General features: G+C 46.5%; 1 protein-coding gene and 1 long non-coding RNA gene across 6 annotated transcripts in view; one reads left to right on the top strand and one right to left on the bottom strand.

Annotated features, from left to right (window-relative positions):
• ACAP3 (ArfGAP with coiled-coil, ankyrin repeat and PH domains 3) overlaps positions 1-23114 on the top strand; it is a 146727-nt gene that overhangs the window by 95701 nt on the left and 27912 nt on the right. For all 5 annotated transcript variants that reach the window (XM_081923549.1, XM_081923548.1, XM_081923551.1 and 2 more), the window contains 6 exons: positions 12270-12382; positions 12968-13019; positions 14243-14343; positions 16033-16144; positions 19430-19638; positions 21149-21218. In XM_081923549.1, the coding sequence (XP_081779675.1) occupies positions 12270-12382; positions 12968-13019; positions 14243-14343; positions 16033-16144; positions 19430-19638; positions 21149-21218 (657 nt within the window). The remainder of the gene's footprint in view (positions 1-12269; positions 12383-12967; positions 13020-14242; positions 14344-16032; positions 16145-19429; positions 19639-21148; positions 21219-23114) is intronic.
• Positions 1302-12998, bottom strand: LOC309377048. The gene is made up of 3 exons (XR_014171406.1): positions 12917-12998; positions 3635-3743; positions 1302-1391 (listed from the first exon to the last, which is right to left on the bottom strand). It is a non-coding gene; the product is annotated as an uncharacterized lncRNA (long non-coding RNA).

Here is a 23114-nt window from a genome sequence, read left to right as displayed (position 1 = left end):
CTGGCATCTAGAATTCCAAAATAGACTGCCTCTCAACTTGGAGGTTCTGCTTAGCTACTGCAGTTAATGTGGACATTTGCCCCGATCTGGCAAAGCTGCTGTTACGGTCTTATAAAGGATTAAGTGTATCCATGACGGATCAGAGGGCGGGAGGCTAAACAATTTGTTAGCGAAGGGAGAGAGGGCAGGGAATGATGATGCCGGAAAAACAGTATCGAATGCCTATTTTTTATTTAGTTATAATATTATATTTCTTACCTGCCTGTTGCCATAAGAACTTGCAGTGGTGACAGCAATTAAATATTAAATTATAAAAGGAAACGGGAAGGTACACAGCTGATGGGAAAAAATATATTTGCATAATAAAACTCCAGTGTTTACTGGAAGGGGGTCCTGTCATCCGTCCACCGTCCCCCCCCCCATGCCATTTGATGGGTGGCGCATTCCACTACAGGGGCCTGGTCCTCTTCCAGGACTTCTGGGATGGCTGGAGAACTGCCTGGCTCGTGAATGCGTGGGAACAAGGAGGGAGTATCTGTGCGCCGGGGCAGCGCCCGTCAGGTTGATTTAGGAGGGAGGCTTTGAAAATAAATAACTTAACCGGGCTGGCCATATGGCGCATTGCTTTATCGTCCTCCTCCGACAGGGTGCAGTCAGAGCTTTGGCTTGGCCAAGGAGGGGGTCCCCGTCTCCGCAGGTGGCATCCCACCAATGGGTTTGCTGTGGGTGGACGGGGGCTGGGGGGCTGGTGGACAACAGGGTGGGACAGGAGGGACGGCAATATTGGTAGGAAGTAGCCTTCTGTAGAAGCTCGGCGAGTCCCTCCAGAGCAGGGTCAAAGGCCACACGGTGGAGTTTTCCCCCTCCCCGTCAAACCCCACTGCATCTTCTCTGCACCCCCTCCATCTCCAGGCGACAGCTGTATGATAATTAGCCCTTGTGCTAAGCTGATCGGCTGTGAAAGGGAAGCCACTATCCTTAGAGTGGGAGGGAGGGAGGGAAGAGGAGGAGGGATGGAGCAGGTGGTCCACAGGCTGGAGACAGAGAACCCTGCGGTCCGGGCCCTAGCAGAGCGAAACGGGAGTGGGAGGGGTTAAAAAAGCAGTGTGTGTGTGTGTGTGTGTGTGTGTGTGTGTGTGTTGGCAGTGAGGGGGGCAGAGCATCTCTCCGATCTCGAGGTGTGCCGTACAACACTGCCACTCTGGAGAGTGTCCCGAAAAGAGATTTGTGCGCACAGCCGAAACGACGGGGTCATGAAGATTTTCGGCAGACTTGAGTACCTTCTGGTAAGGGACTGTTTCTCCGGAACTCCAGAGATGCAGCCGGGCTTTGGGATGCAACTGGATGCTGTCTTCCCTTCCCTTTGTCGCGAGGGTTAGGGTGCCGGAGGGCTGTAAAAGGAGGAGGGTAGGGGGTTGGCAACACCTTCAGCTTTTAGGACCCTTCCATAGCTCGGCTTAATGGGGATGGCGAACCCCTGAGCCTCCTTTAATCCCCCCTCGTCCATGCCGCATTCTCCTCTTAGCTGCTGCTGCCACCCCACACTTTCTTCTCCCTAAATCTGGAGGCTCCCTATGCAACTGATGTAGCTCTCCTTTTCGGATTTTCAGAGCATAGGGAAAGTGGACTTAGAGAGTGTGGGACAGCAGCAATGGAAAGAGAACGAGGGAGAATTAAAGAGGCTCACGATCCACATTAACCTGGGTATCGGCGGGCCCTTAGTTATGTAGCAAAACCAAGTTGGGTGTTTGTAGTTCTACAGCTTTGTATAGAATCTACATAGTCTGAGTTCGGGATCCACCCTTTTAAATCTTTCATTGTCCAGAAACGACAGATCTGTATGTTGCTGCAATTGACTCTCTCTTTGTGTGTGTTTTTGTAACTTGATGCTATAATATTCCTTTGGGGCTTTGGAAGCGGATGTGGCAAATGCGCAGTATTCAGATGCGAAACATAGGGAGCCGTGTTATACTAGGTTAGACTATTCATCCAGTATTGCCTGCTCTGACTGGCAGAGGCTCTCCGGAGCTCTGCAGCAGAGAAGGGCCTTCCCCATCGCCTGCTAATTTAATTTGATATATCCCACCTCTCCACCAAGGAGCTCAAAGTGGTATATATCCTTCTCCTTCTCCCCATTTCACCTGTGAGATAGGTTAGGATGAGAATGAGAAACTAGCTGAGTGGGGATTTGAACCCTGGTCTCCCAGGTCCTAGTCCAGCGCTCTAACCATTGTGTCACACTGACTGAAATCCTTTAACAGGATGTGCTGAAGAATGAACTTGCCTTTTCCATCACCTGCTGTCTTTTAGCTGGAGAGGTTGGGGATCAAGCCTGGCACTCTCAGCATGCAGAGCACATGCTGTGCTGATGAATTATGGCCTGTCCTTTAAAGCAGATCCACACCATATATGTAAAGAACATCCAACACACAGGGAATGCATAACCAATTTTGCTTCTGCTAAAGCGCATGACTACCTCCAAAGAAACCTGGGGACTTTCATTTGTTAAAGGTGCTTGGAAATTATAGTTCCACAAGGGAAAACTACAGTTCCTATTATTCTTTTTTGAGGGGGGGGAGTGTCACATGTTTTCAATGTGCATTGGACAGGTTTCAAACTTGTGGTGTGGATCTGCTCTTAATGTGGAAGGTCCTTGCCATTGACACTGGCAAAGATTCCAGGCTTGTGAACCCAACATACATATTCTGTATACAGGCACAAAATCGGGCGTGCCAAATCAATGTGTAAGCTTTTTGGATTCCTCAGAATTTTTTGTCAGGCTAAATGGCAAACACTATGTGTGTTTCGTGTGTGTGTGTGTGTGTGTGTGTGAGAGAGAGAGAGAGAGAGAGAGAGAGAGAGAGAGAGAGAGAGAGAGAGAGGCAAGGGAGTTTGCATCTGGTCATAGTCTTCAGCTGGAACATGGAAAGAGATAGCAGGCATTCTTCACCAGTATGATGTAGTAGTGAAGAAGAAGAGTTTGGATTTGATATCCCGCTTTATCACTACCCTAAGGAGTCTCAAAGCGGCTAACAATCTCCTTTCCCCTTCTTCCCCCACAACAAACACTGTGAGGTGAGTGAGGCTGAGAGACTTCAAAGAAGTGTGACTAGTCCAAGGTCACCCAGCAGCTGCATGTGGAGGAGCAGGGAATCGAACCCGGTTCACCAGATTATGAGTCCACTGCTCTTAACCACTACACCACACTAGTGAGAGCACCTAGGACCCGGTAGACCAGGGACCAAATCCCAGTTCAGCCATGAAACTCACCAGTTGACTTTGGGTCTCCTAGCCTACCTCGCAGGGTTGTTGTGAATTTAAAATGGAGAGGAAAGAGAGAGCTGTGTATCACACCCTTTTGCTCCTTGGAGGAAGTGGGATGTAAATGGAATGAAGAGAAGCAAAACAAAACAAAGGAGGACCTGTTAGATGCTATGCTGATTTCAGGTTGCACCTTGTCCTGCTGGGAAGAAGAAGCTTACAAGGGTGACCCCTCCCCAACATACTTGAAAACCTTTTTCAAAATCCAGCCATTACCCAGGTCTGTCTCCACCCTTAGGCAAAACTCACTGGTCCCTTGACAGATGGGGAAGCAGGAGGGAAGGGAAATGCAATGGTCTGTAGATTAACAAACCTGGAGATTAAATTTCGGGTGGGTGTCCCCATCTGCTTCCCCTTCTTGCATCAGGTTTTTTTGACTGTAAGCTCCTTCAGACAGAGATCTGTCTTTTGATCATTGCACACTGAAGAAGAAGAAGAGTTTGATGAAGGAGAAGGTATTGGGTCTATGAAAGACCTTGGAGAGTGTATGTTTCTAAGCAGGATCAAACCAGTATTCTGATTCGGCATAAGGTGGCTTCACGTGCTGTGAGTTTGAGGGCGAGATTCTTAAGAATCCTTAATTTTTGCAGGGTTTTGTTTCTTTCTTTAATTGGATGAGTAGCATTTCCTACAAAATGTCTCTGGCTGCAGCCTTGGGAGGGGGGATGCAGGGAGGTGGGCTCTCTCCCACGACGACAAATGTGTGATTGGTTGGAGTTTTTTAAAAACAAAAACAGGTTCTCTCTGTTTTCCGATCACACGTTTACACCAAACACATTCTCGCTGATGTGGGCGTTGATTTTTGTGCTGCAAAGGTGATGCAAATGGGGGGGGGGGAGGTGGAAGAGCGCTTTTTATTTTTAAAAGGTGCGATGAAAAAACTCAGACAGCACCAAGCTAGATGGAGTGTTTCGCCAGATTGTTCTGCAAGGAGCTCTTTTTTTCAGATAACGGGACTGAGCGAGGCATGTGGATAGGATGTGTGTGTGCGTGTGTGTGTGTGATCATTCCTCAAGGGAAAGAAACAAAAGCACAATGGATTATGTCATCCCTGCTTGGTCCATGTGGCTGAACAAGCAGGCATGTGGAAAAGCCTGTGTGCACATGTGTCTCCCTGTGTGTGTCTGTAGGATGGCTGGCTTTTGCAGAAATAACTCTGCTGTACCGATGGGATTGTATTTCTGTTCACATACTCATGTGATCCCAGAGAGAAAGTGTGTGAATGCCCAGTAGTAAATTTATAGAATAGAAAGCCTCTAGGAAAGCTGGAAGCAATTCATTCTGATTCAGAATAATAAAATTGGAAGGGATCCTTAAGAGTCAGGTAGTCCAAACCCCTAGTATTCAGGAATCACAGCTAAAGAAGCCCCTTTCGCATAGAGGTTTATTTATTTGCAATTACATTTCTATCTCACCCTTCCTTCCAAAAGGAACCTAGGGTATGCAAACAATCAGTGGCTTTCAATGGTCACAAGTGAGTGTTTTTCCCCTTCTTTATCACCTAATACATATCCTGTTTCGTTTGGACTCGTGGATCCACAATAGAAGAGGTGAGTTGAGTTGGGAAGCTTCAGGTTGAAGTCACTCAGGTGCAGCCAAGTAGGTCAGGTCAGCGTCAGGCAGGCTGGAAGTATTGCCAGGTGGGTTGAGTGAGGCTGGAGCAAGCTGGATTGCTACTGGCTTAGCAGCGGCCAGCACCATGGATAGCTCCGAGTGCCTTCTGCTAGCTGAGCCAGAGAAAGATGTTGTCTCAGCAAAGGGCTGGAGTTTGCTTGGGAAAAGACGGCCTGGCTTGGCTCTCCAGTGTGGCTTCCAGCTTGGGAGAGCGATTTGTGATCTCTACAGTGATACTGCATTCATTTGCTCCTGCTTGGCTGTGGAGCAAGAGAAGCCACAGGGCAGTCCTCTCTAGAGTCTGAGGGTGATGGGAGAGTCGTCTTCTGAAGCAGGAAGGGTGTAGAAGGGGTGAGCTGAATCTTCTGCCTCGAGTAGAGTGAGCTGTGATATTTTTGGAACAACAGCATTCCTGGGTGAAGGATTTTTTTGCAATTACAGATTCTGGGAACCGAGCGAGGGACCTTCTGTGTTGTGTCAGTGAGCAGCAGCCTTTCCCTAAGCCAGGGTCGTGGAACCTGTGGCACTGCTGATGAATGTTACACATGTAGAAGTTGGGTGTGTGTGTGTGTGTGTGTGTGCGCGCGCACACACACACACATACACACATATACATGGTTGTAACCAGCTAAGTTCTACTCACATTCATTAACTTCAGGGGGTCTACTCTGAGCACGACTAGCATTGGATACAACCTATAGTGAGTTTCATTTAAAATTATATGCCAAGATGCACAATTTAAAGCAAGGCAAAATCAGTTATCCAAATGAACCAGAATAAGAACAACTCAGTTGGATTGCTCAGGGTAGAAGGTATGTAGCTTCAATAAAATAATGGCAGATGTTTTCAGTGCAGATGCAGCAGCAAGATCAATGTGCGACAGATCGCATGTCAGAGAAGGATTGTGATATTCCTCAATCTCAGGATTGCACTGTTCAAGCACAAAATTTGGCACTTGGTCCAATTTTCAGTACCTGATAATTTCAGCTCTCCTTAAAAACAAAACTCAAGGTTCTAGTCCTTATGGGTGTAAAGGTAACTGTGAATGCCCAAGGGCAATGCCTGATGAAATTTTGCATCTCCCACCCATATCCTGAAATTTTATAGTCCATGATCCTGTCAGTTTTATAAGTTGTGCCTGCAAGGGATTGCTCAGTTGGTTAGACTGTGGTGCTGATAATGCCAAGGTTGCGAGTTCAATCCCTTTATGGGACTGCTGCATAATTCCTGCATTGCACTATATGATCCTCAGGGACCCTTCTGACTCTACAATTCTATGATTCCATGAGAGACAGGGGGAGAGAGAGCTATACAGAATGGAGGGATCCAGTATGCTCTCTGCAACTGGCCTCCAGAAGACCTAAAGACTACAGATTGCCCCTTTCTTGTCTTAGCTTGTCTTTATGCTTCATGCAACAGAAAAACAGAGGAAAAAACCCCAGCCATAATCCTTATTGAATGTGATCGGCTACTTTCTCTTCATGCACGGATGACTTCACATATGCAGTTGATGAGCTGACCTGCCACATCCAATGTTTAGGATTGTGGTAGATGCCACGCGGAATGGGAAGAGAGGGAGAGAGGGACTTCAGAAGCTGCTGCCTCTTCACCTTCTTACACTAGCTAGTTCATGCATTTTTCAAAGGGTCAGTAGTTCTGGAGTTTATCCACTCCTTCCTGCATGTGGTGATGTTTTAAGGCGAGGGTTTCACCCACAAGGCAATTACACCGTTAACACTTATACCAGTTAGCAGACTGAAGCATGTGGAAAGGTATTGGTGAGTCTAAATGACCACAATGCAGTGAAATATAGGAAGCTGCCTTGCACCGAGTCAGACCGCTGGTCCATCTAGCTCAGTATTGTCCACACTGAGTGGCAGCAGTTCTATGGAGTTCTGTCCCAGCCTTACCTGGAGGTGGTGGTGGGGGGTTTGGATCTGGGAACTTCCATATGCAAAGGAGATTCTCTAAGAACTTAATAGCTACTTAATCCTAGTACAGCAGTTTAAAGTAAGGGAGGTGTGAATTGTGGGTAGGCTCGGGGGCTGGATCCGGCCCAATTGCCTTCTAAAGCTGGCCCATGGACAGTCCAGGAATCAGCACGTCTTTACATGAGTAGAATGTGTCCTTTTATTTAAAATGCATCACTGGGTTATTTGTGGCGCATAGGAATTCGTTCATTCCCCCCCCCCCCGCCCCAATATATAGTCCGGCCCCCCACAAGGTCTGAGGGACAGTGGACCGGCCCCCTGCTGAAAAAGTTTGGTGACCCCTGGTGTGAATTAACCCAGCATTCTGTTCCTGTCTTTTAAAGTTGAATTAAAAGGGTCTATGAGCTCCTCAAGGAAAGTGTTATCACTAAAGCTCATGACAGTTGATAGATACCAGTTCTGCATAGGACACCACTCTACCAATGTTCTAATTGTGCTCAAGTTCCCTTTCAATGAAGGGGCCATAGCTCAGTGGTAGGGCATTTGCCTTGCATGCACAAGGTCACAGGTTCAATCCCTGGCATTTCCTGGTGCAGCTGGGAGAGTCTCCCTGTCTGAAATCCTGGAAACCCTCTGTTAATTAGCATAGATAATATTGAGGTAGATCATGGGTAGGCAAACTAAGGCTTGGGGGCCGGATCTGGCCCAATCGCCTTCTAAATCCAGCCCATGGATGGTCCGGGAATCAGCATGTTTTTACATGAGTAGAATGTGTGCTTTTATTTAAAATGCATCTCTGGGTTATTTGTGGGGCCTGCCTGGTGTTTTTACATGAGTAGAATGTGTGTTTTTATTTAAAATGCATCTCTTGGTTATTTGTGGGAATTTGTTCATTACCCCCCCCCAATATAGTTTGGCCTCCACACAAGGTCTGAGGGACAGTGGACCGGCCCCCTGCTTAAAAAGTTTCCTGACCCTTGAGGTAGATGGACCCACAGTCTGGCTCTTTGAAAGGAGGCTTCCAATGTTCTATGACTATGATTTGGAATGGGGGGGGGGGTGTGGACCGGATTTTCACATAGTTCAAGATGCCACTGAAATTTGAGACCCCAAGGGAGGTCTTTGAGGAAATCCACAATTTCCCCTATTCTGTCCCTAGACTTAACCAAATGACCTCTCTCACCCCACCACCTAACCCCAATGGCCTTCTAAAAATGGTATATAGTTGTACTAAGGCACTTTGTTGATTTAAAGCCTTTTTCTGTTTATTTCAATTGGAAAAACAAACAAACACTATGTGATTTCTGTAAAAAAACAAACAAAAAACAAACAAACATCAAAATGGCAGGTGGCTAAGTGATAAGAGGTACACACACCCCAAAATATTTGAGCACTCCAACCCACAAAAAAGCATCAGTTGCTCCAGGACTTATTTGATTGCTTTGTTTATTTTGTTTGACCCTAGCAATGCATTGGCGAAGAGTTCTGGTTCTCCACTGCCTGCATTTGAAATACAGAATGGTGAACCTTTTAAATATCCCCATTGCAGGCGATTTGTGCCTCTGTTATTTGGTTTCGTTTCCTGCTTCATCATTGGCCAGTTTGAAAGTAGCTGTATTTTGAAAGCAGGGCAGGCACCAAAACCATCTCCATCCCAACAGTGGGAAGGAGCCACTTGCTCGCCTCTTTGGGAATTTGGTGCCTCTTTGTAGGGGGCATTCAGGGTTCCCAAGGAAACCATTGTCCAGTGGCTCTTTTAATAATAAGAATAAAGCTTTCATTGCTTGGCTAGGCACCCTTGGATATATGAATTCAAATCAGTATGGAAAAGGGGAAAGCGGAGATCGCCTGGAGGAGAGAAAGTGTCTCTCTCTCTCTCTCTCTCTCTCTCTCTCTCTCTCTCTCTGTGTGTGTGTGTGTGTGTGTGTGTGTGTGTGTGCGCGTGCTGGCATGACATTTATTGGTATGACATGAAAGCAAGGACAGATGACAGCTGGGCATTTGGCAGGAGATTCTGACTGTGTTTTCTAGATGGCAGCCTGCTTTCTTTAAGCCTCAGCTTTGCAGTATTGAATCTTTGGTCCTTCTCCACATCAAAGATTTCAGCTTGGACCTCCACTTTCATCAGTTTTCTCCAGTCACTACTGATCATCCCCACCACCACCACTCTCTCCCACTCCCAACGTTGGCTCTCTGCCATACTTTCACAATCAATTTCAAGATTCTAGTCCTCACCGTCTCTGCTCCGATCTCCTCCTCTGTGTGTTTCCTCCATTGCATTCTTTTTCAACCCCCACCAGCATTGCAAGCATTGAGCTGCCAGCAAGCCTGCCCCCTTTCTTCTCTCTGTCTGACATGTTTGATGCTTGCTTTTTCCTAATGAGTTTGTTACCAAAGAGCATTCAGTCGGGTGGTCCCTTACCTACAGTCCAAGAACAGTTTATACCGCATGATGAGTTGTTTTAAGTTGACTGGCACCCAGTGTGAAGAAAGTGAGTAGGGAGATGTTTTCCTCCCTCTCTCATAACACTAGAAATTGGGGGGAACATCCAATGAAGTGATGGCCACCGACTAGGATGGCATTGAATGGATTTTAGACAGGTTCATGGCTATCAATGGCTACCAGCCACAAGGGACATGCACTGCCTCTATGTTTCAGGCAATAGCACCTATGAATACCAGTTACTGGGAATCAAAAGTGGGGAGAGGGGTGTTCTGGGCTCCCCAAAGATATATGCAGCTGCCCCCATTTGGGGATCTGACCTGCAACCTTGGCATTATCAGCACCACACTCTAACCAACTGAGCTACCCAGGCTCTTGATAGCTCAGTTGGTTAGAGTTTGGTGCTGATAATGCCAAGGTTGCAGGTTAGATCCCCAAATGGGGCAGCTGCATATATTCCTGCATTGCAGGGGGTTGAACAAGATGACACTCAGGGTCCCTTCCAACTTGACAATTCTGTGATTGTTATTAATTGGTGTTCTAGCCTCCATGATTCTATCTGGTTGGCCACTGTGACAACAGAGGCTGGGCTGGATGGGCCTTTGGCCTGATCCAGCAGCCGGGCTCTTATATTCTTACAAGTCCTCACTTGCCTTCCTCCTCTGTTCAAAAGCCTCTAATGAACAAGAGTTTACCAACATCCAAGACAATCTGTTCCACTTTCGGCAGTCTTTGCTTCAAAAGGCATTTATAGGTATTGCTGTTGACCTGGTTGAAATGTTCGTAGAGCTACGATGGAGGTTTTAACTTGCACAATTTTGCGGAAATTTTGTTCTGTGGTGTTGTATGGAATCTGCCTTGAGATGACTTGGAAGATCAGCCTCAAAATATTTAGGGGTCTGGTCCGAAGGACTGTAAGCCTGGTCTGGGTTTGGGAGGATGTAAACATAAGATTTTAAATAAAGAACTAGAGTCATAATTCGAGCCACATTAATTGCCTATTAATTTGCATGGATTAATGGCGGCTTTCCCAAAGGATTCTGAGTGCTGCAGTTTTGACACGCGTGCAGACAATCCTGTCAGAAGAAACCCCAAAACTATAGTTCCCTGCAGAGAGGGAAATGCTTTTGAACTAGTTTAATTTGCAGTGCAGAACAGAAACATGCTTTGCATCTGGGGTCAAACTTGCACCAAACATTTAAAGCATATGGTCCCGTCCCCACAAAAAATCCTGGAAACTAGCTTGTTAAGGGTGCCAGGGATGGATTCAAGCTCTGTGAGGGGTGAACTAAAGTTCCCAGGATAAAGCACTATGCTTTAAATGTAAGGTGTGAATGCCACCAGATAATAAAGACTAACAATTTGAGGCTGGGTCTTCACAGTACCAATTATCCCCCACCCCATTGTTCGCTCTTGAATTGGAGGGTGTGTTATATCCCCACAACACTACTTAATTTTTTTTTTAAGGCCCAGCACCACAGAGAATGACAAATATCAAGGCAACGGCAACCATTAACTTAAGTGCCTTTTTGCCCGCTCGGCGCATTATAGGCCCCAGCGAAGCCTGGTTGCTAGGCAACATGCACTTCACTCTCATTAGGATGAGTTATTTCCATGCTGGGGGATGCTGGCTCACCAGGAAGGTGTCATAATAAAGGGAAGAAGGCGGACAGGAGATGAAGGGATGCAGTGGGATGAGTCATGGCCTCAGAAAGACAGCCTGGCGCTCAATTAGAGCCAGGGAGCTTCCAATTAAACAGAAGCCGGCCTGGCCTATAAGTCTCCCCCACCGTGCTCCTCCTCCCGTCATCTATGGTGGCATTTGTTTCGCAGATAAGGGAGGCGGTGGTGCAATGTCTAACACCAAAACTTTGAATAAAGCTCCAAGTTCAAAATACTTCTTCAGCGGCTGGCTTCTCAATCGAGAAATGGCTAGGCCCAGAGCCTGACCACCCGTCCTCTCCCGCTCACAGGGATGGAGGAAGTGGCCTTATCCCAAGTCAGGCTACCTGGCTCAGTATCGTTTACACTATAGAGGTACCTCAGGTTACAGACGCTTCAGTTCACAGATGCTTCAGTTTACAGACTCCGCAAACCCAGAAATAGTACTTCGGGTTAAGAACTTTGCTTCAGGATGAGAACAGAAATTGTGTGGCGGTGGGAGGCCCCATTACCTAAAGTGGGACCTCAGGTTAATAACAGTTTCAGGTTACAAATGGACCTCCAGAACAAATTAAGTTCTTCACCTGAGGTACCACTGTAGTGTTCTTCAAACTTGAGTCCCTACGTACGGGTGGACTACAGATCCCATCATCTCTAGCTAAGCTGGTTGTGGATGATGGAAGTTGTAGTCCAATAACATATGAGAAACCGAGGTTGAAGAACACTGACTGGCAGTGACTCTTCAGGGTTTCGGGCAGGAATCTCTCCCAGCCCCACCTGGGAGTGAATCTGAGACTTTCCGACGCACCCTGAGACCTGCGGATTTAGGGTGGTATAGAAATTTTAACAGCAACAACACAGAGCAAATGCACTGGCGCTGATCTGGAACCCTTCCCTTAAAATATAGGAGGGCCACATGTAGAGATTGGGAAGAAGTGAACCATAATCCTTCAAGAATCACACTTCTCCAACCTTTGCAGTGCAGTTCTCAAGCCAAGTCGTATGCTTTGAAATGCACACACGAGGCGTAAAGAGTGCAGGCAGCCCAGTATTATTAGGGGAAATTGCTTTGGGCAAATTAGGCAGAATCGCATGCAAAGATGCATCTCGTAGGAGAAATATGAGGTAAGAGGCCGCTGAATTTTCATGAGGACTTGTCTTTTAAAAAGCAAGTCACAAACTGATGTGTATGTATGGCAAGCTGAAGAGTGGAAAAAAGGAGGAACGGAGAGAAATGAAAACTGACAGATTCACTCATCCCTGTTGATGGCACATCTCTGCTTGCCTTGGGCTTATAGGACTTCTCCTATGATGACTCCAAAGTGGAATTCAACGTCGATGCCCCCAATGGGGTGGTGATGGAAGGGTACCTCTTCAAGAGAGCGAGCAACGCGTTCAAGACCTGGAACCGGTACGTTGGGATCAGTGTGTTTCCAGAAAAGCCATGACCGCGAGAGGGGGGGGGGAGGGAGAGACTTTTGTGGTTGCGTAGTGGTTAGAGTGTCGAACTAGGATCTGAGGAACCAGGGTTTGAATCTCCACTCACTGCAAAGCCACAGTCTCTCAGCTTAACCTACCTCATAGGGTTGTTGGGAAGATAAAATGGGGAGGGGAAGGAACTGTGTACTGCCACTTTGAGCTCTCCAGGGGAAAAGGAGGATAGGAATGTTGGGAGGAGGATTTAATTGTATTTCTATCCCCCCTTTCTTCCACGAAAATAATTTTAATTTTAATATTTTAATTTTAATATTTTAATTTTAATATTTTAATTTTAATAATTTTAATTTTGATTTTGATTTTGATTTCTACAGCTTACAATTTATGGTGCAGAATATTCTGTTCCATTGAATTCCAACTTTGAACTCCCTGGAGGAAAAGCTGGAATATATCAATGTAACAAACAAACAAACAAACAAACAAATAAATAAATAAAATTTATCCTCACACCCTTTCTCAATTCTCTCCCTCTTTCTCTTTTTCTTTTTCTCTTCCTCAGGAGATGGTTCTCCATACAGAACAGCCAGCTGGTCTACCAGAAGAAGCTAAAGGTCAGCCAGGTTGCCTCTGATGACATTAGTGGATTAGCTGGCTTCTCTTGATGTCTTACTGTTCAGGGGATTGTCGAGCCATCCTATGCGGACTAGGACGAGAGATCAGACAGACTGAATGTCTCCACACTACATGTGTTCAGAGCCAGTGGCAGAATCCATTTTAATTTTTGGTTCTGCAACCCACACCGTACATGCACAGAGAAGAGTCGGGTGGGTGAGATTCCCCCCAGAGGGTGCTTCTGGCTTCTTCACCATACAGCTTTTGGCAATTGTTGAAGATGCCCCACTTCACCCTGGCCTTTGATGCCTGACGTGTGTGTTTTGAGGGACCCGTCCTATTCTTTTGACTGTGATTAGTCTTGACTGCTTTTAATACTGAATTTTAGTTGTAAACCTGGAACCTGCTGGTGACCTGGGTGGGTAATATATCTAATAATAACAATCGCAATAATAATTCAGTTTTGGTGTCTTCCAAATGTTCCAGAGTAGAATCTAATGGTTATGCTTTACCCCTATGCATGCCACGTAAATTAGGGCCAAAATGAAAATAATATTTTTTAAGGCAAATCTTCCAACAGCCTTACTATAACTGTTCGCATTTGTGGCTACCCCTTTCTGAGAAGCCCCGGGCAGCATACACTTAAAAAAAACCATATCTTATTCATTGGGGGAGTGTATCCCTTGTCTTTTGTGGAAGCCTCAGGCCAGGTAATAAAAATGGTAGCAGCATCAGTTCTCCCCAAAGCAAACAGCATGTGCTTTGAACCCCAGCTCATTCTTTTCAGAAAAATGGAAAACTCAGCTTTTATTGTCTCCTTTGCTGAGGGAGTCCTTATCTGTATTTCTCGCAAATCTCCCTAGGCCACAGCCCTCACTGTCCGTGTTTTCCCTTGCCTGGAATGTGTCCGTGAACTCTGATCATTTCTCTCGCTTGCCTAGGCAGAAGATAGAGGTGTGTGTGTGTGTGTTTAGAAACTAGCCACCTGTACAAAGGTACATTGCTCCACCCACTTTTGCCTCTTGCCCCGCCCACCCCTGGCATGTAGGGACCCCCACCTCCAGAAGGGAATAAGGCCCTCTGTCTGGAAAGGATTCTGGAAGCTCAAGGAAAACCAAGACAGCTTATAAAACGCAACCATTTCCACACAGTTGCGTATTTGCAGCCGCAGGTGGGACACTGCAATGCCACTGACTCGCTTGTTTCATTTTTGTCTGTTCAGGATGTCCTCACGGTGGTGGTGGAGGACCTCAGGCTTTGCACCGTCAAGCCCTGCGAAGACATCGAGCGGAGGTTTTGCTTTGAAGTCGTCTCCCCCACTAAGTACGTTGTGCAAGTCTCCTCTTTCTTTCTTTTCCAGTGCATTATAATTACAGTCGTACCTTGGTTTCCGAACAGCTTAGTTCTTGAACGTTTTGGCTCCCGAACGCTGCAAACCCGGAAGTGACTCTTTCCGGTTTGCGAACTATTTTTGGAAGCCGAACGTCCGACGGGGCTTCCGTGGCTTCCGATTGGCTGCAGGAGCTTCTTGCAGCCAATCAGAAGCCGCACTTTGGTTTCCGAACGTTTTGGAAGTCAAATGGACTTCTGGAATGGATTCCGTTCAACTTCCAAAGTACAACTGTATTATTACTATTCTATTTCTATAGCTCCTGCCAACCTAGCAGTTCGAAAGCACAAAGTGCAAGTAGATAAATAGGTACCGCTCCGGCGGGAAGGTAAGTGGCGTTTCCGAGTACTGCTCTGGTTCGCCAGAAGCGGCTCAGTCATGCTGGCCACATGACCTGGAAGCCTCGGCCAATAAAGCGAGATGAGCGCCGCAACCTCAGAGTCGGCCATGACTGGACCTAATGGTCAGGGGTCCCTTTACCTTTACCTTTATTTCTATAGCGCCATCACACAGGAAGCGCCTTAGGCCCCGTGAGAACATTGGCCCACAAAGGTCAGTGTTCTTTACACTGAAAGGCTCTCTGGGATTTTAGACAGGGTTCTCTCCCAGACCTGCCGGCAGATGCCGGAACCTTCTGTATGCGAAGCATAGAGCAAGATCAGAAGAGCCTGCAGGATCAGGCCAAGGGCCCCTTCTTGTCCAGCTTCCTGTTCTCACAGTGGCCAACCAGATTCCCCAAAGGGAAGTCTGTAACAGCACTCTTTTAATTGTGGCTAGTAGCCATTAATAGCCCTCTCCTCCATGAATTTTTCTCCTCCTCTTTTAAAGCTATCCAAGCTGGTAATAATAATAATGATAATAATAATTTTATTATTTATACCCCCCACCCAAATCTGGTGGCCATCACTACATCTTTCAGTAGCAGAGTCCATTGTTTACTTAGGTGCTGTGTGGCCCATTTTAACAGATCTGCATGTTTATAAAATTTAGGGGAGCTTTTATAAAAGGCCCAAAGCAAAGGCCAATCTGGTCCCATATCCTGTTCTCACAGTGGCCAATCAGATGCCTGCAAGAAGCCCACAAGCAAGACGCAATGTCTACTCAGGTTCCAAAGTGGACTCTCCTGATCCAGTCCGGGAGCGGATTATGACCCAGATTGGATAAATGGTCCAATTCAGGATGGTCCACGCACCAGATTCCATTACCAAGCACTGTCCCTGTTCCATTCCCATATAAACGTTTTGGGTAGTCAGTGTTTTAATTCCTTGGCTTGATGTTCCGTCACACAATGGGGAAGTTGATCTTTCCAAGGCATGTGTGCATCAGGAACAGCCAGCTGCCGCCCTCATGGTGTATTAACAACAGACCTTTTTTGGTTGTTTATTTATGTGTGTCATTTATTTTCCGTCTGTCCTCTGAGGAAGTTTGAACCCTGTTCTCCCAGACCCCGCACTGGTTCTCTGCAACAGCCCTTCAGGTATTTGAAGAGGGCTTGTTCATGTCCACTCTCAGTCTCCTCCTCCAGGCTTAAGCACACCCTGCTCTTTCGACTAGAATCATAGAATGGTAGCGTGGGAAGGGACCACAAGGGTCATCTAGTCCAACCCCAACTTCCCTTTCAGGAGCTGCATGCTGCAGGCCGATTCAGAGAAACTGCGCCAGGCGTGGATCCAAGCGGTTCAAGCTAGCATCGCCTCTGCCTATCGAGAGAGTCCCGACAGCTGCTACATTGAAGTAAGGACATGTGATTTTTGTTTCTGTCACTTTCTCATCCCCCCCCCCGCTTTCCAATCTTATGTTCCGTTCTCCACATTCCTACATCAGTTTGTGATTTTTTAAATAAAAAAAGTCCTTGTGAAAATTCAACGTTTTAAACATTTTTATTTATTTTAGTTTTATTTATTTATTGAATTTATATACTGCCCTATACCCAGAGGTCTCAGGGTGGTTCACAGAAAAGATCACAATATATAAGAACAAAACGAAAACAATAACCCAATAACACCCCCAAATTTCTTCTAAATTTGCATGCAATTTTGCCACATGTTTGCAAAGCAGTTTTCCCAATGTAATGTATGTTTCAATGCTATTTTCACCAATATGTGCCATGTTATGCACGCTTCACCCGAGTGTATGCATTTTTTTGGGGGGGGGGAGCAAATTCCTGGGCAGGAGAACTGTGTTGCAAAATCTGAAAAAGTGTAAATGCGAAAGGATGGCTGTGTTTCAGTTTGCACATTGTTTTGCAAAACATGAATTACCGTATTTTTCGCCCTATAGGACGCACTTTTCCCCCACCAAAAATGAAGGGGAAATCTGTGTGCGTCCTATGGGGCGAATACAGGCTTTCGCTGAAGCTATCCGCAAGCCTGGGGAGCCCATGGGAGTTCCCGCAGGGCTCCCCACGCTGCAGATAGCAGCCCTTCGCCCGGCGCTCGGTGTGCCCTGAAGCAGAGTGCCCCTCGCGCCGGGCAGACATCAGCCAGCCCCACAAGCTCGGGGGACAGCGGGAAGGCGGATCACCACCATACCGCTGTTCCCCAACTTGGTTTGGGGGGGAAATAAAGGGGGGGAAATTCCCTTTATTTCCCCCCCAAAAAACTAGGTGCGTCCTATGGGACGGAGTGTCCTATGGGACGAAAAATACGGTAGGTAGGTTTGCTTATCAATGCGAACTGAATTGAATTTCTCCCCCCTCCCCCACCATCCCTACACTGAAGTGAGATCAGGGTACGGGGAGAGAAAGAGGTGCCAGTTGTGGGGTCTACCCCACCCAGTAAGTGCAGTTGCCATTTCCAAGTTCAGTAATGTGTATCTGATATGAAAACATCCTAATAGGGGTGACCAGGTGGACAAAATTCACAGCACAGGTTTAAAGACACGTCTATGGATCAGTTTATTTACTTTAAAATATTTATTTGCAATTTGTCAGACCAGAGTACACGCACCCCGCGAAGACCAGCAGTTTGCTTTTGACGCCTGTTCGGCTCTCATACATAAGTCAAAAAATCATACCTCTGCTTAATCCCTTGTTTGTTGTTCACAAGCTGGGGTAGGAGGCGTTAAAGATCCCTTTGCCTCTCAGAGAATAGTAGAGTTGGAAGGGATCCCAAGGATCATCTAGTCCAACCCCCTGCAATTCAGGAATCACTGCTCACCTCTCTCTTGGTTTGCAGAACCCATGGCACTGGCTCTTTGGCATGCCCTCTTTTTTATTTTTTTAAGCCCCCTCTTAAAATTGAATGGCTGACTCAGAGTTCTAGAGCAGGGAAAAATCATGGTAGGAGGATGATGAACGTAAAACCAAATGTGTTTCTCTAGGAATTAGCCTGTAGAGCCATCTGGTGGTAGAGTTTCATTGCACATGCCAGAAACTGTGAGTGCCTGTAATGCTTCTACAGTATTACGATGGAAGGTAACATGCAATTCATCTGTGGGAGAATCTTTAACTTTCTGAAATAGGGTAACTGTTTCTGGAAGCGATAGACTGCAGTAGAACAGAATTTTCGGTATTCTGTCCCCTGAATTGCAAGTTGAACAATAAGAATGATGACGATAAGATAATCATTGTCATCATTCTCATTACATTTCTATCCCACTTTTCCTCCGGGGAGCTCAAGGTGGCATGCAAAGTACCCTCCACTCCCCATTTTATCCTCACAACAACCCTGTGAGGTAGGTTAGGCTGAGAGACAGTGGCTGGCCCAAGTTGATCCCAACGAGCTTGATGGCTGAGTGGGCATTTGGACCTTAGTCTTCTGGGTTCTTGTTCAATGCTCTAACAACTACACAGCATTTGTTGTTGTTGTTTAGTCGTTTAGTCGTGTCCGACTCTTCGTGACCCCATGGACCAGAGCACGCCAGGCACTCCTGTCTTCCACTGCCTCCTGCAGTTTGGTCAAACTCATGCTGGTAGCTTCGAGAACACTATCCAACCATCTCGTCCTCTGTCGTCCCCTTCTCCTTGTGCCCTCCATCTTTCCCAACATCAGGGTCTTTTCCAGGGAGTCTTCTCTTCTCATGAGGTGGCCAGAGTATTGGAGCCTCAGCTTCAGGATCTGTCCTTCCAGTGAGCACTCAGGGCCGATTTCCTTAAGAATGGATAGGTTTGATCTTCTTGCAGTCCATGGGACTCTCAAGAGTCTCCTCCAGCACCATAATTCAAAAGCATCAATTCTTCGGCGATCAGCTTTCTTTGTGGTCCAGCTCTCACTTCCATACATCACTACTGGGAAAACCATAGCTTTAACTATACAGACCTTTGTTGGCAAGGTGATGTCTCTGCTTTTTAAGATGCTGTCTTGGTTTGTCATAGACTTTCATTTTGCATCATGGTGGATGCAAACAGCAAAAGGGTCTCATTTCCTTGGGGCAAATGGAAAAAGAGCTTCATTTCATTGGGGCAAAGGGGGCACTGCCCCACCAACCTCAGTCTGCCCTCAGCCAGCCCCTGTCTTTCTGCCTTCTGACTTGCAACCAATCTGAGGGTAGCCCCTCTTGCCAATGGCTCTGTCTCTGCCTGTCATTGGTTCTGGCGCCACCTACTGTTGGGCTTCTTGCCTTCTGCCCTACCAGTCTCAATGGGAACCAGCCACTACTGGAATAATAATAATAATTTATTATTTATACCACACCCAACTGGCTGGGCTTCCCTAGCCACTCTGGGCGGCTTCCAATAAAATATTAAAATACAGTATTGCATCAAACATTAAAAGCTTCCCTAAACAGGGCTGCCTTCAGATGTCTTCTAAAAGTCTGGTAGTTGTTGTTCTCTTTGACATTTGGTGGGAGGGCGTTCCACAGGGCGGGTGCCACTACCGAGAAGGCCCTCTGCCTGGTTCCCTGTAACTTGGCTTCTCGCAGTGAGGGAACCGCCAGAAGGCCCTCGGTGCTCGACCTCAGTGTCCGGGTAGAACGAAGGGGGTGGAGACGCCCCTTCAGATATACTGGACCGAGGCCGCAAGAAACACCAGCAGGCAATTTTTTCATTGCTCAATCTCCCTCTGTGCCTTTTCCCAGAGACTGGACCGAACAGCTTCTCCTTCCACCAGCAGCATCGACTCGGCTACTGACTCGCGGGACCGCAGTGCCAAAGGCGAAACCATCCTGCAGAGGGTGCAGAGCATCCCAGGCAATGACCAGTGCTGCGACTGCGGGCAAGCCGACCCTCGCTGGGCCAGCATCAACTTGGGCATCTTACTATGCATTGAATGTTCAGGGATTCACAGGTAAGCTTGCTGAGTCGTTCCCAGCAAATGGGGCACAAGGGCAACGGAATCGTCCTGCTCTGTTGGACTCAAAGGTCCATCAGTTCAAGCATCCTGTTCCAATAAGCCAGCCGTAAGCCCTCTGAGAAACTCACAAAAAGGGCAATGGCATGCCTTTCCTGTCCAGACTACTGGCTTGGTATTGACTACACTGACTGGCTGCGGGTCCTCTTAATTATTGGTATTTTTATTGACACTTGATATACAAATGTTCAAACCCAATACAAAGTATATTTTTATAATACAGTGGACGCTCAGGTTACGAACGTGATCCATGCGGGATGCACGTTCACAACCCGCAGCGGCGCATCTGCACATGCGCGGTTTGCGATTTGGTGCTTCTGCGCATGCACGGCCGCCGAAACCCGGAAGTGACCTGTTCTGTACTTCCGGGTTTCAGCAGTCCGTAATCTGAAAAACCGAAACCTGAAGCATCTGTAACCTGAGGTATGACTGCACCAGAATAGAAAATATATATTTTAAAATCTAATCTAAAAGGAACAGGAGCAGAAAGAAGAAAAATGGGGGGAAAGAAAGGGGTGGGGAGAAAAAAAGAGAGAGAAAGAAAATAAAGTGGAAAAAAGATAAAAAGACTTCCGGTTCTCTTGTCTGTCATCTAAATATAGCATTCACTCATTAATACCCAACTATTGTATTTTCTATAAGCCTTTATTTTTTCACTCTTCAAATCCAGGTGTTACAAGTTCGTTTTCTCTTTCATGCAAAAAGCCCCAAATCAGTTTCCAATCCTTAATAAATGTTAGTTGTGATTTTTCTCCAATTAAGCTTGTTGACTTTGCCATCTCAGCTAAGTCCAGTAATTAGTAGGTAGCCGTGCTGGTCTGACACAGTCGAAATAAATAAAAAATTATCCAGTAGCGCCTTAGAGACCAACTAAGTTTGTTCTGGGTATAAGCACAATAACTTATACCCAGAACAAATTCTTATACCCACAATAACTTATACCCAGGACAATTCTTTATTTCCAGTAATTTTATCAGCCATTCCTCTGTAGTATGTATCTTTCCATCCTGGCAGAGGTTCTCCAGGATTTCAGACAAGGGACACTCCTAGGTCTACCTGGAGATGAGAACAAAGGACAGACCTGCTGGATCAGGCCAAAGCAAATCCATCTACTCCCGGATATGAGCACAAGAGCAGCCCTCTCCACCTGCAATTCCCAGCAGTTGATATTCAGAGGCATAATGCCTCTGCCAGAAGAAGCAGAACATAGCAATCACAACTAGTAGCCACCAATACTTTTGTCCTCCATAGCACCAGGGATAGAACCTGCACCCAGAACAGGTGTTCTGACCACTGACCCTGTACTAGACTGGCTGCGTGTGCAGAAATCCTGTGGACGTGCTGATTAATACGTGCCACCTTGTGTGTGTGTGTGTGTGTGTGTACCAAACAGCAGTTGAACTGTACAACCACTCTCCTCTCTTGTCTGTTTTCCCCTTCCCTACAGGAGCTTAGGGGTCCACTGCTCCAAAGTGCGGTCGCTCACACTGGATTCCTGGGAGCCAGAGCTACTGAAGGTAGAGGCCCAAACTCCGAATGACAAATAGGTAGTAGGCAGCAAGGGTTAGTGGGTGGAAGGGGGGCAGCCTGTGCTGTATAGGACGCACCTCTTGAGGGGGTGGGGTGGGAGCTCTCTGGCACACTTTATTGGACTACAGTTCCCATCGTCCCTGTCCATTGGCCATGCTAGCTGGGAATGATGGGAATTGTACTCCCACAACATCTGAAGGGGCCCATGTTGGCTATCCTTAATCTAGGGATGGGATTTCAGTTTCTCATTTTTCCGGTCAGAAGTCTGGTTCTCCATATTTCCACATCGGTTTGTAATCTTTATTTTTTATATATAAAGTCCTCATGAAAATTCATCAACATTCTGTGCTCATTTCTGCCACTGTACACATTTTGCAGTTTCCCTAATTGACACAATTTTTGCAAAACCCATTTCCCCCCTGAAATAATGATTTTTAAAATGTTGTTTTCATGAATGTATGCATTTGAATGCAAATTGCATTCATATATATATATATATATATATATATGCAGGTTTTGGTGTCCTCGGGTGTCTTCCCGTGTAAAAGTTGGGGTGTCTAGGCGACGTTTCGACGAGGTCTCACTCGTCATCTTCAGGCTGGTGCTTTCGGCTTCTTGTTACTGGAACAGAGCAGGATCTCAGTGTTTGAGTTCCTATAAATACTGTTGAGGGGGTGTGGTGTATAGCCTCCAATGTTCTGGGCAGAGAGGAAGTTCCCAGGCTAGTGTGCCTTTTCTTCTTTTGTTCCTTAATTACTTGAGGGATATCTTGAGTGATTTCTTGAGTGATATCCTGAGTACCACTTAGGTGGGTCATTAGGTGTGGATTAGTTGCTAAAGTCTTTGTGTCTTGACCTCTTGAACTTTGTGAAGAGTTTTTCTGAGAAGATGGCTGTACTGCACTTAGTTGTGCTCTGGCTTGGCTTCGTGTATAGGGGCGAGCTGTGGTTTTGTGGCCTGTGTCAGCCAGATCTGTGTAGGGATTGCAGGGGGGTGCAGCATCCGGAGGTGCCACCATGGTTTGGCTACTGGATGGTGTCTGTAATTTATCTGTGGAGAGGGTCTGGGTTTGGGTCTGGTGTGGTTGATTGGTGATGGCGTTCTGTGTGCCTCTGGATCTGGTGTCAGTTTTTGTGGGGAGGGCTAATTTCCAGATGTCTGGCAAGCGGGATGTGTCGTCACGCTTGTTCATGTTGTGAGGGTGTTTCTCTATCTCGATGGCTTCCATGATTATTCTCTTGTGGTGATGTTCCATGTTAAAGAGCAATTTGGAATCTGCAAAATTAATTTCGTGTCCTGTTTCTTTCATGTGTTGGAAAAGAGAGGAAGTTTTTTCTTCTTTTTTGACGGCATTCTTGTGTTCTGCGATACGTGCATTTATTCGTCTGTTTGTTTGTCCAATGTACGTGGCTGGGCAGACTTTGCAGGGTATTTCATAGACCCCTTGGTTTTCCAACTGGATTTTATCCTTGGGGTTTCTGAGGATATTGGCTATTTTTTGGTTGGTGCAAAAGGCTGTTTTGATATTGTGTTTATGGAGGATTTTGCTAATTTTATCTGTAGTGCCCTTGATATAAGGAAGGAGGGCCATGCCATTGTTTTCTTCTGTGTCTTGGTTTTTGGGGGGTGTTTCTTTTTGGATTAGCTTCGTAACCCTGTTTTGCTGGTATCCATTGGCAATTAACACATTTGAGAGATTCTGTAACTCAGTTGTCAAGTGGTCTTTGTCAGCCAGGCGTTTGGTTCTGGAGATGAGAGTCTTGGCTACGGAGTTTATTTGTGCAGGGTGGTGGTGTGATTGTGCATGTAAGTAGCGGTTGGTGTGTGTTTTTTTCCGGTAGATAGTGTGTCCTAGGGAGCCATCAGGTTTTTTGTAGATTAGG

Source organism: Podarcis melisellensis, assembly GCF_964234715.1.
Source record: "Podarcis melisellensis genome assembly, chromosome: 8".
Classification (NCBI taxonomy): domain Eukaryota; kingdom Metazoa; phylum Chordata; class Lepidosauria; order Squamata; family Lacertidae; genus Podarcis; species Podarcis melisellensis.
Note: the sequence above shows the minus strand (reverse complement) of the source record. Positions and strands in the feature narration are given on the sequence as shown.